Raw genomic sequence first — 13403 nt, 5'->3', positions numbered from 1 at the left:
AAAAAAAAAAAAAAAATCCTGACACCTCTGTAGATCCATCTTCCCTCAAATGTTTTACTGTTGATTCCTTTTATCATCAGGCCATGGGGCACGCCAATAGTTTCAGACATAACATTGATAACAATAACTAATCTTGAAACCTGGCATGGTGGCTCATACTTATAATCCCAGTGCTTTAGGAGGCTGAGGCAAGAGGATCGCTTGAAGCCCAGAAGTTCAAGACCAGCCTACGCAACACAGCGAGACCCCATCTCTACAAAAAGTATAAAAAATTAGCCAGCTGTAGTAGACTACAGGTTGCACACACCTATAGTCCTAGCTACTTGGGAGACTGAGATGGGAAGATAGATTAAGCCTGGGAAGTCAAGGCTGCAATGAGCTTTAATGGCGCCACTGCACTCCAGCCTGGGCAACCTTGAGCGAGACCTTGTCTCAAAAAAAGAGAAAAAAAGAAAAAAAAAAAAAAAGAAGAAAATCCTAGAATACTATTCTTGCCATTAGCCACATCTCCAATATTAAGAGGAAAACATCTTGAGGCAAGATCTCTCTAAAGAGCATTTTTCTGTTTTTAAACCAACCCATTATAGTTAATTTTATACAAATCATCATCCTATATCTGGGAAAAAATGTTCTTACTGAATATAAATGAATGTGTATAATCCACCTTATCTGACTGCTATCACTTATTCGGATAAAAGCATCTCTATGCTGGACACTGCTACTGTAATACATATGGACAGTGGGGTTCCAAGCAGTAAGCCATTCATCCTCCCAGCTTGCAATATGAGTGTAATGTTGGGTTGCACGTTTCCTAAGAGTACATTTTTGAAGATAAAATTAAGTCTTCAACATCCTCCAGGACACAGGAAGCAATGGGCTAGATTTAAAATGTTAACAGCAATGCATGCTTCCTTCCTGGAGTTAATCCCAGCAGATGACTCCAGGCTGAGAGCACAGCTAAAACCCAAGAGTTAGCCCAAAGACTATCTCACATATAAAGTATTTGGTTTGCAAATGCCTTAACCTTCACTGAAAACATAAGCATTAAAGCCAATCCTGTGTCGATATTCCATACGGAAACTACTTTCAAGAGATTTAAGAAAGACAGGGAATATGATTACCGGAAGAGTGAAGAAAGCAGGGTGCTTTGCCTCGTCTTCGTATTTGCCTTCCGCTGAACTTCCAGCCTCCATTGATTTGGATGTGGTATTCTTACCAATACCCATCATTAAGAGAAGCGAGTAGTTTGCACAGCCGTTGGAGAGCAGCTGGAAGTGAAGGCTTATTTAAGCAAGAAGCCCAGGATCAGCCGGGTCTTCTAGTGCCTGGAGTCCCCGATTCTCAGGCAGAGATGAGGCCCGCAAACGGCATCTCTTAGCACCTAGGAAAGAAGAGCACAACCAAATCACCCCAAAGCATGAAAACAACACAGGCCACGCCGTCACTGAGTTTCCTGCACAGAAAAAAAGTCATACTACACATTATTCCCAAGCATCCAAAAAGTACTTTACCTAAATACAGTTTTCAGGTACCCACTCCTTCATTTATAGTCACCTACTGATTCTGAATTGCCCACTAGAGACGGGGACCAATAAACCAAATTATCAAAAATTTCACTACACTAGGGAGAAAAAAAATAGCTAAGGTACTTCTTTGATATGCATATGGTTTATATCTCATAACCCAGCATTACCTAATAGAACTTTCTGCAATGAGGGAGACATTATATATCTGTCCTGTCCAACAGAGTCATGTGGCTACTGAGAACCTGAAATGTGCTTAGTGCAAATGAGTCAGTGAATTTTAATTGTATCTAATTTTAATTGAAATTTAAGATACCTACTTGTAGTCTGTGGCTACTATACTGGACAATGCAGATACAGCCAATTAACCATGATTAGACAGGCATTAAAATAATTCTAAATTCCCTACATGTGCCCAATTAAAAGCAGAGTAAGATACTCAAAAGCAGTAAAAAGAAGAGGTTGCCGGGTGCAGTGGCTCACACCTGTGCTGCCTGTACTCCCAGCACTTTGAGAGGCTAAAATTTTGGGAGGTAGGTGGATCACTTGAGGTCAGGAGTTTGAGAGCAGCCTGGCCAACATAGTGAAACCCCGTCTCTACTAAAAAAAAAAAAAAAATTAGCCAGGAGTGGTGGTGCATGCCTGTAATCCCAGCTACGAGAGGCTGAGGCAGAAGAATCACTTGAACCTGGGAGGTGGAAGTTGCAGTGAGCTGAGATCGCACCACTGCACTCCAGCCTGGGCGACACAGTAAGTGAGAATCAGTCTCACAAGGAAAAAAAAAGGAGAGGGCACACAGGATCCCTCCAAGGAATGGCATACATACAAGGAAACATGCCTAGCTATACCTGAATTTTTATAAAGAAAAAAATAACGCAAACAGGTAGGGGTGGGAAGGGCAGAGCGCATCCTCTGGTACTCCAATTAGGGTGACATCAGATCTTACCACCAATTATCTTCCCACCAGGAATAAAGAATCCAACCAAGTTGTCCTGCAAACGTGAGGACAGGCCTGCAAGTAGTTTGGAAATACAAGTACAGAACTTGCTGTTCAAGGAACTCTTCATAGGATACTTCGTTCAATAAATACTGTGGATGAGCCAGGGGAAAAATGAAATGTAAAGAAATAAAAAAGAGAAAGAATTACACAAATTTTAGAGTTCAGCAATCAGAAGGCCAAAAAGGAAAACGAAAGAAACCACTGCCAGAACATGAAGTTCCGTAAGTGAAATATAGAGAGCTAGGTACACACATCAAATTCTTCCGGGGTGGTCATTCTTGTTTGCATATTCATGCACATTTTGCATTTTCATTCACATGCTATCCATATTCATTTAAAGCAGTGGTTCTCAATCCAGAGTAATTTTGCGCTGCAGGGGTCACCTGGCAACGTCTGGGGATGTCTTCGGCCATCACAACTGGGGGAGAGCTATTAACATCTAGTACGTAGAAGCTAGGGGTGCTGCTGAACATCCTACAATGCACAGGACAGATCCCACACCAGGATTTCAGGAGGGCTGAGATTGTGAAATCTTCGTTTAAAGACACTTCCCTTCTCCCAAGGATGGCATCCCAGATGTGCCATGTTGATTTCTAAGGACAAGATCAGGTCCTCCAAGGGATACACTTGGCAGTTAGAGGAGCAGGAACATGCATACAGCGAAGCCCACACAGAAGCACGTCTATGGGACTTACTCCAGCTTGGTCATTATAAAAAGCATTTTCTGGCCAGGTGTGGTGGCTCACGCCTATAATCCCAGCACTTTGGGAGGTCGAGGTGGGCGGATCACCTGAGGTAGGAAGTTCAAGACCAGCCTGGCCAGCATGGTGAAACCCCGCCTCTACTAAAAATATAAAAATTGGCCAGGCGCAGTGGCTCAAGCCTATAATCCCAGCACTTTGGGAGGCCTAGATGGGCAGATCACTAGGTCAGGAGATCGAGACCATCCTGGCTAACACGGTGAAACCCCATCTCTACTAAAAAAATACAAAAAACTAGCCGGGTGTGGTGGCAGGCGCCTGTAGTCCCAGCTACTCAGGAGGCTGAGGCGAGAGAATGGCGTAAACCCAGGAGGCGGAGCTGGCAGTGAGCTGAGATCCGGCCACTGCACTCCAGCCTGGGCGACAGAGCGAGACTCCGTCTCAAAAAAAAAAATATATAAAAATTGGCCAGGCATGGTGGCGGGTGCCTGTAAGCCCAGCTACTCAGCAAAATGAGGCAGGAGTATCGCTAGAACCTGGGAGGTAGAGGTTGCAGCGAGCCAAGATTGCACCATTACACTCCAGCCTAGGCAACACAGCGAGACTCCATTCAAAAAAAAAAAAAATCTTGAAACTTCTTGTCATAAAAAAACCAAAAACATACAAATACAAGCAGCTTACTGACAAAGGAAAGATAGTATTAACATCAGACTTCTTATCATTAACAGTAAAAACTGGAGGAAAAAGTGATGTTTACAGCATCCAGAGAGAAATGAATGCAGAGCCTAAAATGCCACATCCAGACCACCTTAGGGGTCCCACCACCCTGCCACAGCCCCCACCACATACAGGTCCTAACTCATCCATCACAACTCTGCCGTTTAATAAGGATATGAAACTCTACTGCAGGGATCACTACAACACTACAAAGTTTGATAGTCCTTAATACATAAAATCTGTGCAGGCCGGGCGTGGTGGCTCATGACTGTAATCCCAGCACTTTGGGAGGCCGAGGCGGGCAGATCACGAGGTCAGGAGTTCAAGACCATCCTGTCTAACATGGTGAAACCCCATCTCTACTAAAAACACAAAAAATTAGCCGGGCATAGTGGCGGGCACCTGTAGTCCCAGCTACTGGGGAGGCTGACGCAGGAGAATGGTGTGAACCCGGGAGGCGGAGTTTGCAGTGAGCCGAGATTGTGCCACTGCACTCCAGCCTGGGTGACAGAGTGAGACTCCGTCTCAAAAATATATATATAATTATATATAAATAAATAAATAAATATAAACATATATAGACATATTTATATATAAATATATGTATTTTTATATATAAATATATACATATATAAAATCTGTGCAAGTGGGTAATTTTTCAGATATGTTGCTATGCATTGATTCATGAGTTTTTCATGTCTGCTGGCAACCACAGAGCCTCTTTTGTGGTTTATCCCCTTATGCCTTTTGCCTATTTTCTATAACGTTTACAGATCTTTATTTTAAGGATATTAATCCTTTAAATCTTTGTTGTATTTGATGCAAACATTTTATCCCCACTTTTTGTTTATGAATTTGGGGGATGACCTTTTGAGCTGCCAGAGTTGTCATCATGCTTGTGTAGCCAAATCCATCAGCCTTTTACAATGTGATTTAGCCACTGCCACCCAACATCTTCCCAAAATCTGCAAAAAACCCAGAGTGAAAATAAACACACCTAAAAATAAAATCTCCCTGAAGGAGCCACAGTGGACCTCTACCTTGAGACCACCAGAAGTTTATTTTTTCAGAAGATAAAAGAGGATAGTGAAATACTGGTAGATTTTTACAGGGCCACATACCATATAGTCATATTTCAAGGGACCAATAAGCTCTTTGTCCCACATCTAGCAAGTCAGCAGAGCTTTCAAATCACCCTTATCTATATCAACTTTAGGGAAAATGATGGGACTTTTTTTCTTAAAGAGATGGGGTCTCATTACGTTGCCCAGGTTGGTCTCAAAATCCTGGCCTCAAGCGATCATCCCGCCTCAGCCTCCCACATAGCTGGGACTACAGGTGCAAGCCACCATGCCTGGCTAAGGAAACTGATGTGATTATTTAAAGCAGAATAAATTTACTCTCCTAGGTTAAGTTCATCTTGGTGTTCCAGACATGAACATCCATTGCAGCAGCAAACCCCTCACCACCATCCCCAGCACTAGGAACAAACAAAGACAGTTCCATCCCGGCAAGAATACCTTCCAGCAAGTAACTCTGTACTCCATTTACTCCACCACGCATTTAATTGAACCTCACAAGCTACAGTGGGGGAACCACCAATGCTCTTCACCCACCTCTTCCAGAGTAGTGCCTGAAGTATCCTGAAGCCTTAGACCTGAAAGAGCACAGGAGAGGATGAGGCTCAGAAAGCGCAGAGCAGTGATGTTCTGAGAAAGGCGTCAGGGAAGAGGACTGCAGGGCCCAGGAAGAGGGGAGCACCTTTCATCAGGAGCAGTACAGGGAGGAAGCAGGAAGAAGGGGTGAATGCTGAACAAAGAAATGTGTCCTTGGACACTGCCATAAAAAGCCCAAAAGGACAGAGTATTCCACACCCCAGTGCACAAGGATGATGCAGACACTCTCAAGGTCAGAAAGTATGCGACAACCCGAGATCAGAGGGTTTATTCACACAGGATGAGCATGGTGTGCATAAATGCCAAGGTCCAGCGGCAAAATGCAACAGATAAAAGGGGAGAGGTGAGGGAAGAGTGGAGTTTAACGTCTGTATTAAAACAAGAAGCAAAATCTCCCCAGGAATCTGACAGTGGGGAAACTGTGCCAACCCATGGTCCCTCATTGCCCCTTTTCCTACCCCTTGCAAAAGAGAGAAAGAGAATGAGCAAATCCACTCACTGTCTTGGCCTTAATACACGACACTGGGGAAGGAGGAGCGGAACGAAGGCAGATCATGATGGCGACAATGGCAGTAATAACTGCAGTTTTCCAGTTGCTAAGTGTCTGTGTGTGCCAGGCACGTCTCTGACCTCTTATTAAATAAATGACAGTTATTTCTGGCCAGTAAGCATAATATTACTTGGTTTGCGTACAAACTCTACAAAAGTAGAAATTGAGCTTCAGAGAAGTAAAATAACTTGCCAAAGGATACACTGCTATAAGCAGTAGAACAGGATTCAAACTTGAATCAGTAATTTGAACCTGCCATTACACTGTTTATACAAGCAAGACATAAAACTGTCCTTTAAATGCTCAGCTTACAGCTGTTCTCCCTGGACAAACACAGCCCAGGCCAGCTGGCCTATACACACTGCCTCTGTGGGACTTGCTGGTGATTTTACCCTCCTTGTGATTTGAGGGAGCACTGGGGGACAGGAATCACCTTCAAGCTCCTTTTCCAGGGCTGATACCCACCCTCCTCGGACTAGGAACTCTCTAATATATGCACTTCTATTCACCTGCACGGCTGCTCCCTAGCACACATCCCCATGGTCTCTCATCAACATCACAACAGCCACTTAACTTGTATTCTCATTGCTGTTGTGAACAACAGCAAAGAAGAGCATGTGACTGAGATCACCTGGCCCCTAAGACGAAAGACATTTATAGAAAGGTTTGTCCATGCCTGACAACAATAGGATAAAGGAATCCTGCTCACGATGGCAAAAGTAACATTAAATACTTAAGAATAAATTTAATTAAAAAAAATTTTTTTGAGATAGGATCTCACTCTGTTGCCCAAGCTGGAGTGCAGTGGTGCAATCACAGTTCACTGCAGCCATGATTTCCCAGGCTCAGGTGATCCTCCCACCTCAGCCTCCTGAGTAGCTAGGACTACAGGCATGTGCCACCACACCTGGCTAGTTTTTGTAGAGATGAGGTTTCACAATGTTGCCCAGGGTGGTCTTGAGCATCTGAGCTCAAGCAATCTCCTGCCTCAGCCTCCCAAAGTGGAGGGATTACAGGCATGAGCCACTGCACCTGGCCCTCATTCCATCTTTTTTTTTTTTGAGATGGAGTTTCGCTCTTGTTCTCTAGTCTGGAGTGCAATGGCATGATCTCCGCTCACTGCAACCTCCGCCTCCCAGGTTCAAGCAATTCTCCTGCCTCAGCCTCTCAAGTAGCTAGGATTACAGGCATGCGCCACTATGCCTGGCTAATTTTGTATTTTTAGTAGATGTTGGCCAGTCAGGCTGGTCTCGAACTTCTGACCTCAGGTGATCCGCCCGCCTTGGCCTCTCAAAGTGCTGGGATTACAGGTGTGAGCCACCACACCCAGCCCCTCATTCCATCTTAACGGCTCTAAACACTTGTCCAAATGGTAAGCAGCATGATGCTTCAACAGAAAATCATCATGCTCTTTGATGGCTTCCTAATTTAAAGTGACACCCAAATTCCTTCACAAGAGGTGACTATGCGGCCTATCCAGGTCCCCTTTCCCAGTCCCTCATGGACCCTACTGTGATTACTCACAGACCTCTCCTATCTCTCAGGACCCTGCTCATGCCATCCCTCCAAAATAAGCCCCCTTCATCTCACCCCTTCTCATTGGGGTGACTCCCATCAATCCTTCCTCCGATCACCACCTCATCATGGTGTCAGAGGACCATGTGGACGGCCGAGTGTGACGGCTCACATCTGTAATCTCAACACTTTGGGAGACCCAGGCAGAAGGACTGCTTGAGGCCAGGACTTTGAGACCAACCTGGGCAAGACAGCAAGACCCCATCTGTACAAAAAAAATTAAAGTAAAATGTAAAAATATGATTATAACAAAGCAAGATCATGTCTGTCTGTCTGCCTAGCCAGACAGCTGTGGGAAACAGAAAGGAACAGTATCACAGCCTCAACATCTTACCTCCACCCCTGGTGCTGAACTTGGCGTATATATTAAAGGTTCTCCAAAGTTTGTGGATTGATAAATGATTTTTTTTTAAGGCATGTGGTATAATGTAACAGTGGTTTTGTTTAATAATCTTACCACATCAAACTTATCTGTGACACAACAGATGTCAGGAACAAGTCGGGGGTATCAACGTCACCACCATCGATGGACACTGACCAAGAAAGATGAGGGAAGTATTAGAAAAGTCCAAATTATAACTATATCAAAAGATATGAAAAATCTCAGAGAATCTACAATTAAATAGTGAGTTACAAAACCCATGAGCAAACCTCTTTCAATGTGATTGAATCAAACATTTCCCAAATGCCAGCGACAAGCATCTGTATCAGAAGCTGGCTAGCCACCACCTGGCCTGTTTCTGTTAAGGTCCCTGCTAAAAATGGTTTTTACATGTTTAAAGGATTGTGAACAGCAGCAAAGAAGAGCATATGACTGAGATCACCTGGCCCTTAAGACCAAAGACATTTATAGAAAGGTTTGCCCATGCCTGACAACAATAGGATAAAAGAATCCTGCTCACCATGGCAAAAATAACGTTAAATACTTAAGAATAAGTTTAATAAAAATATGTGTGACCTTTACGAAGAAAACGATAAAATATTACTGAGGGACATAAAAAGGATTTGAATAACCAAAGAAACAGAGGATACTCTTCGATAGGAGAGGTACTGTAAGAATATTCATTTTCCAATTAACATAATCTATACGGATTTAATAAAAATCCATTAATACCCCCCCAACGGGTCAGAGGAGCTTGCTAAAAATTCCTCTTAGAAGAATAAGCAAGGGCCAGGCACAGTGGCTCACGCTTCTAATCCCAACAGTTTTGGGAGGTGGAGGCAGGTGGATCATCTGAGCTCTGGAGTTCAAGACCAGCCTGGGTAACCTGGCAAAACCCCGTCTCTACCAAAAATACAAAAAAATTAGCCAGGTATGGTGGTGTGCACCTGTGGTCTCTGCTACTTGGGAGGCTGAGGTGGATCACTTGAGCCTGGGAGGCAGAGTTTGCAGTGAGCCAAGATCATGCCTCTGCACTACAGCCTGGGTGGCAAAATGAGACCCCATCTCAAAATAATAACAATAATAGTAAGTAAGGATGGCCACAAGTATTTGAAAAGTAGGAGGAGTGTAGTCAGTGAGATAAGAACCCTAATGTAAAGCTGTAATAAACAGAAGTTCAAAAGTTTGAAAACAAAGTAACTATCAGTCATTAAAAAAAAAAAACAACCAAAACTGATGAACATATGATATGGCAGCACTTCAAATCATAAAACAAACTATGGATTTTTCAATATACATGCCGAAACAATTGGTTGCTAACAAGTAATAAAATCCAGAAAAAGTTAAGACCTAAGGTCTACATTTTAACATTGTTAAAAAAGCACAGAAATATTTATTGACATGGAAAGATGTTCACCCTGTTATATATGTGCTATTTTTTAACTTACCTTTTTACACAACACAGGGTGAACATCTTTCCATGAAGTGAAACAAGCCAGTCACAGAAGGACAAATACTGCATGATTCCACTTACGTGAGTCATCTAAAATAGTCAAATGCAGAAGCAGAGTAGGATGGTGGATGCCAGGGACTTGGGGGAGGGGTCAATGGAGAACTGACATTCAACAGGTTAAAGTTTTAGGTTGCCAGGCACGGTGGCTCACGCCTGTAATCCCAGCACTTTGGGAGGCCAAGGCAGGAAGATCACCTGAGGTCGACAGTTCAAGACCAGCTTGACCAACATGGTGAAAACCCTTCTCTACCTAAAATACAAAAACTAGTTCAGCGTGGTAGTGCACACCTGTAAGTCCAACTACTTAGGAGGCTGAGGCACAAGAATCACTTGAACCCAGGAGGTAGAGGCTGCAGTAAGCCGAGATCGCACCACTACACTTCAGCCTGGGCGAAAGAGCAAGACTCTGTCTCAAAAAAAATACAAAAGAGTTTCAGTTACACAATATGAGCAAATTGTAGAGATCTGCTGGACCACACCGTGCCTATAATTAACAATACTTCGGTCAGGCACGGTGGCTCGTGCACACCTATAATCTTAGTACTTTGGGAGGCTAAGAGTGGGAGGATTGCTGGAGGCCAAGAGTTCAAGATCAGCCTGGGTAACATAGTAAGATTCCATCTCTTAAAAAAATGAAATTATTTAAATTAGCCAGAAAACAAAAAAAATACCATATTGTGCACTTAAAAAGTTGTTGGCTGGGCGCGGAAGCTCATGCCTGTAATCCTAGCACTTTGGGAAGCTGAGGTGGGCAGATCACCTGAGGTCAGGAGTTCGAGACCAATCTGGCCAACGTGGTGAAACCCCATCTCTACTAAAAATATAAAAAATAGCCAGGCGTGGTGGAGCACGCCTGTAATCCCAGCTACTTAGGAGGCTGAGGGAGGAGACACACTTGAACCCAGGAGGCAGAGGTTACAGTGAGCCGAGATCGCACCGCTGCACTCCAGTCTGGGTGACAGGGCGAGACTCTGTCTCAAAAAAAAAAAGTTGTTAATAAGGTAGATCTCGTGTTAAATGTTCTTATCACAATTAAAAAAAAAAAAAAGAACGGTAGAAGATACTAGTTTTGAGTGAAAAAAGTTCTTTTGTAAGTGAAAAGAATTAAAGGCAATATGTATAATGAAAAAGATGCTATGTACAGCATTTACCCACTGTGCATGTGTAAAGTATGTGGCCATGTATACACACACCAAAATGTTAACCAAAATGTTGAGTGATGGAAACACAAATGACTTATTTTCCTCTTTTTAGTCCTCTATATTTTCTAAACTAACTTAACAACAAAAGATGGGCCCAAATTTCTCCCCTAAGAGCCTCATGGTGTCCACATCAGCACCAGTTCCTCCTTACTCCTCAGAATCAAGTCCAGGGGCAAGGCTGGTTCCCCTTACGGAATCTACCCCCTTTACAATGTAATGCAAGCAAATCAATTCAGTCCTTTCTGTTGTGAGCTCAGCATACCAGTGTGGAATAATGTCCTCATGTTTAAAGTTCTAAAATAACTTTGGGTTTCAGAAGAGAGTGGAGAAAAGCCAAGGTTCTACAAATTATACTTGGCATCTAGATTTTTTTAAAGCTCCCTGTAGAAAAAGTTAAAAATCACTACCTTAGAGGAAGGAGATCACTATAGTCTCAAAAAAAAAAAAAAAAAAAAAACAAAAAAGGCACCTGGAAATAAATGTAAACCTGACAGAGAAAAAAAAAATCACCAACCTGGAAAATTCTATTATGAGGAAGTAGAAAAGTAACATAAAATATTTAGATGTGTAATAAACCTTTCAATTCCCTAAGGACTAAATCACTAATTCTCCAGCCACCAACAATCATGCACAAATGTAGAATAACAGCAGCTTTTAATCAGTACTTGTTTCATCAGCTATTCAGCCTGTAACAATTTCTTTTGAGCTTCATTTTATCTGACCATTTCTCCCTGTCCAGGAAACAGAGTCACCCCTCTCACTGTGACTTAGCAGGGCCACCTGAAGGAGAAATGTGATGGCACTGTCCAGAAGTTTTCAGGGCTGAGATATTCCTGGAGTTAAATACCAAAACCTTCTATGTTTCTCGAAAGAACCACCAAATCCGAAGAAAAACCTGTCCTTTCATCATCAGCATCTAGCAGAGTCAGCAGGTAACATACAAAGCCTCCAACGGCTGAATGAGTTCATCACTAAGAGTCTTCCCAAAGAGTAGAAACTCCCTATGTAAAATTCATCTTTAAGGTTGAGCACAGTGACTCATGCCTATAATCCTAACACTTTGGGAGGCCTAGTTGGGAGGACTGCTTGAGGCCAAGAGTTCGAGACCAGCCTGAGCAACACAGCGAGACTCTGACTCTACAAAAAATAAAAAATAAAATTCATCTTTATATTCCCAGCTCTTAGCACAGAATAGGCAGATGCTCTTTACAAGAAAGTACGGCGGGGTAGGGGGGCGGGGGCGGCGCAGGGAGAAGACAGATGCTCCATGAATGCTAATGAAATTGACATTTAGTCCACGTAAACGGCACTGAATAAATACTACATCAGAAATATAAATCCATGGCAAATCCATCATTTGCTCTAGACATAAAAACCTACAGTTCCCCAAAAGGATACGAGAGAGAGGAATAGCCAGAATAAGAATCACTGGCTCATGTGCTTAAGACTCACTTGGGAAGCTTATTTAAAATGCAGACGTCTGGGCCAGGCACAGTGAATCACACCTGCGATCCTAGCACTTTGGGAGGCTGAGGCAGGCGGCTCACTTAAGCTCAGGAGTTCAAGACCAGCCTGGGCAACCTGACAAAACCCCATTTCTATCAAAAAAAAAAATAGAAAAATTAGCCAGGCATGGTGGTATCTGCCTGTAGTCCCAGCTATTTAGGAGACTGAGGTGGGAGGATGGCTTGAGTCCAGGATGTAGAGGTTGCAGTGAGCTGAGACTGCATGACTGCACTCCAGCCCAGGCAACAGAGCAAGATTCTGTATCAAAAAAACAAAACAAAACAAAAACACGACAGATTTATTTGACACAAATGCACGTAAGACAAAAATTCGACACTGTTTTATTTATAACAGTCCCAAACTGGAAACATCCAAAGAGCCATCAAGAGGTGGACGGGTGAGCAAAGCATGGTGGGCCCATCAAAAGGCACAGTAGTCAGCAGCAAACCGGAGCGCGTCCGCTGACGTGCCTGACAGCACGGGGGTGTCGCACAGGTGTTTCGTTAAAGCAGCCAGACACAAGACATGCTGTCTGATTCTCAAAAGACAAAACCATTCTACAGGAAGCAGACAGTGGTTACCTAGGGCAGGAACAGAGGAAGGGGCTCCCCAGGGAAAGGATGGAACCTTTGGAGTGATAGAAATCTGTTGTTTTGACTGATTCTGGTGGCTCCATTTGGATGTATATCCGCTTCCTCTATGTAAACACTATTGCAATAAAATTGACTTTAGAAGACTAATCAAAAACCCCTGTAATCCCGCCAATTTTAAAAATGTCCCCTCCTCAAATTCTAATCCCGTAGACCTACCTTGGGGGCTTGGGAACCTATATTTTTGTTTGTTGCGATGGAGTCTCGCTCCATCGCCCAGGCTGGAGTGCAGTGGTGCAATGTCAGCTCACTGCAACCTCCACCTCCCGGGTTCAAACAATTCTCTGCCTCAGCCTCCCAAGCAGCTGGGATTATATACACGCACCACCACACCCAGCTAATTTTTGTATTTTTAGTACAGACAGGGTTTCACCATCTTGGCCAGACTGGTCTTGAACTCCTGACCTC

The 13403-nt window shown here is 43.4% G+C and overlaps 1 protein-coding gene across 2 annotated transcripts in view; it reads right to left on the bottom strand.

Moving 5' to 3' along the window:
* The window catches only part of SLC23A2 (solute carrier family 23 (ascorbic acid transporter), member 2), a 130082-nt gene that overhangs the window by 76131 nt on the left and 40548 nt on the right, over window positions 1–13403 (bottom strand). For both annotated transcript variants that reach the window (XM_011941031.1, XM_011941033.1), the window contains exon 2: window positions 1122–1381. In XM_011941031.1, the coding sequence (XP_011796421.1) occupies window positions 1122–1229 (108 nt within the window). In that variant the 5' untranslated portion in view covers window positions 1230–1381. The remainder of the gene's footprint in view (window positions 1–1121; window positions 1382–13403) is intronic.

Source organism: Colobus angolensis, unplaced genomic scaffold (genome assembly GCF_000951035.1).
Source record: "Colobus angolensis palliatus isolate OR3802 unplaced genomic scaffold, Cang.pa_1.0 Scaffold197, whole genome shotgun sequence".
Lineage (NCBI taxonomy): Eukaryota > Metazoa > Chordata > Mammalia > Primates > Cercopithecidae > Colobus > Colobus angolensis.
The sequence above is the reverse complement of the archived record's forward strand: the minus strand, read 5'-3'. Positions and strand labels throughout refer to the sequence as shown.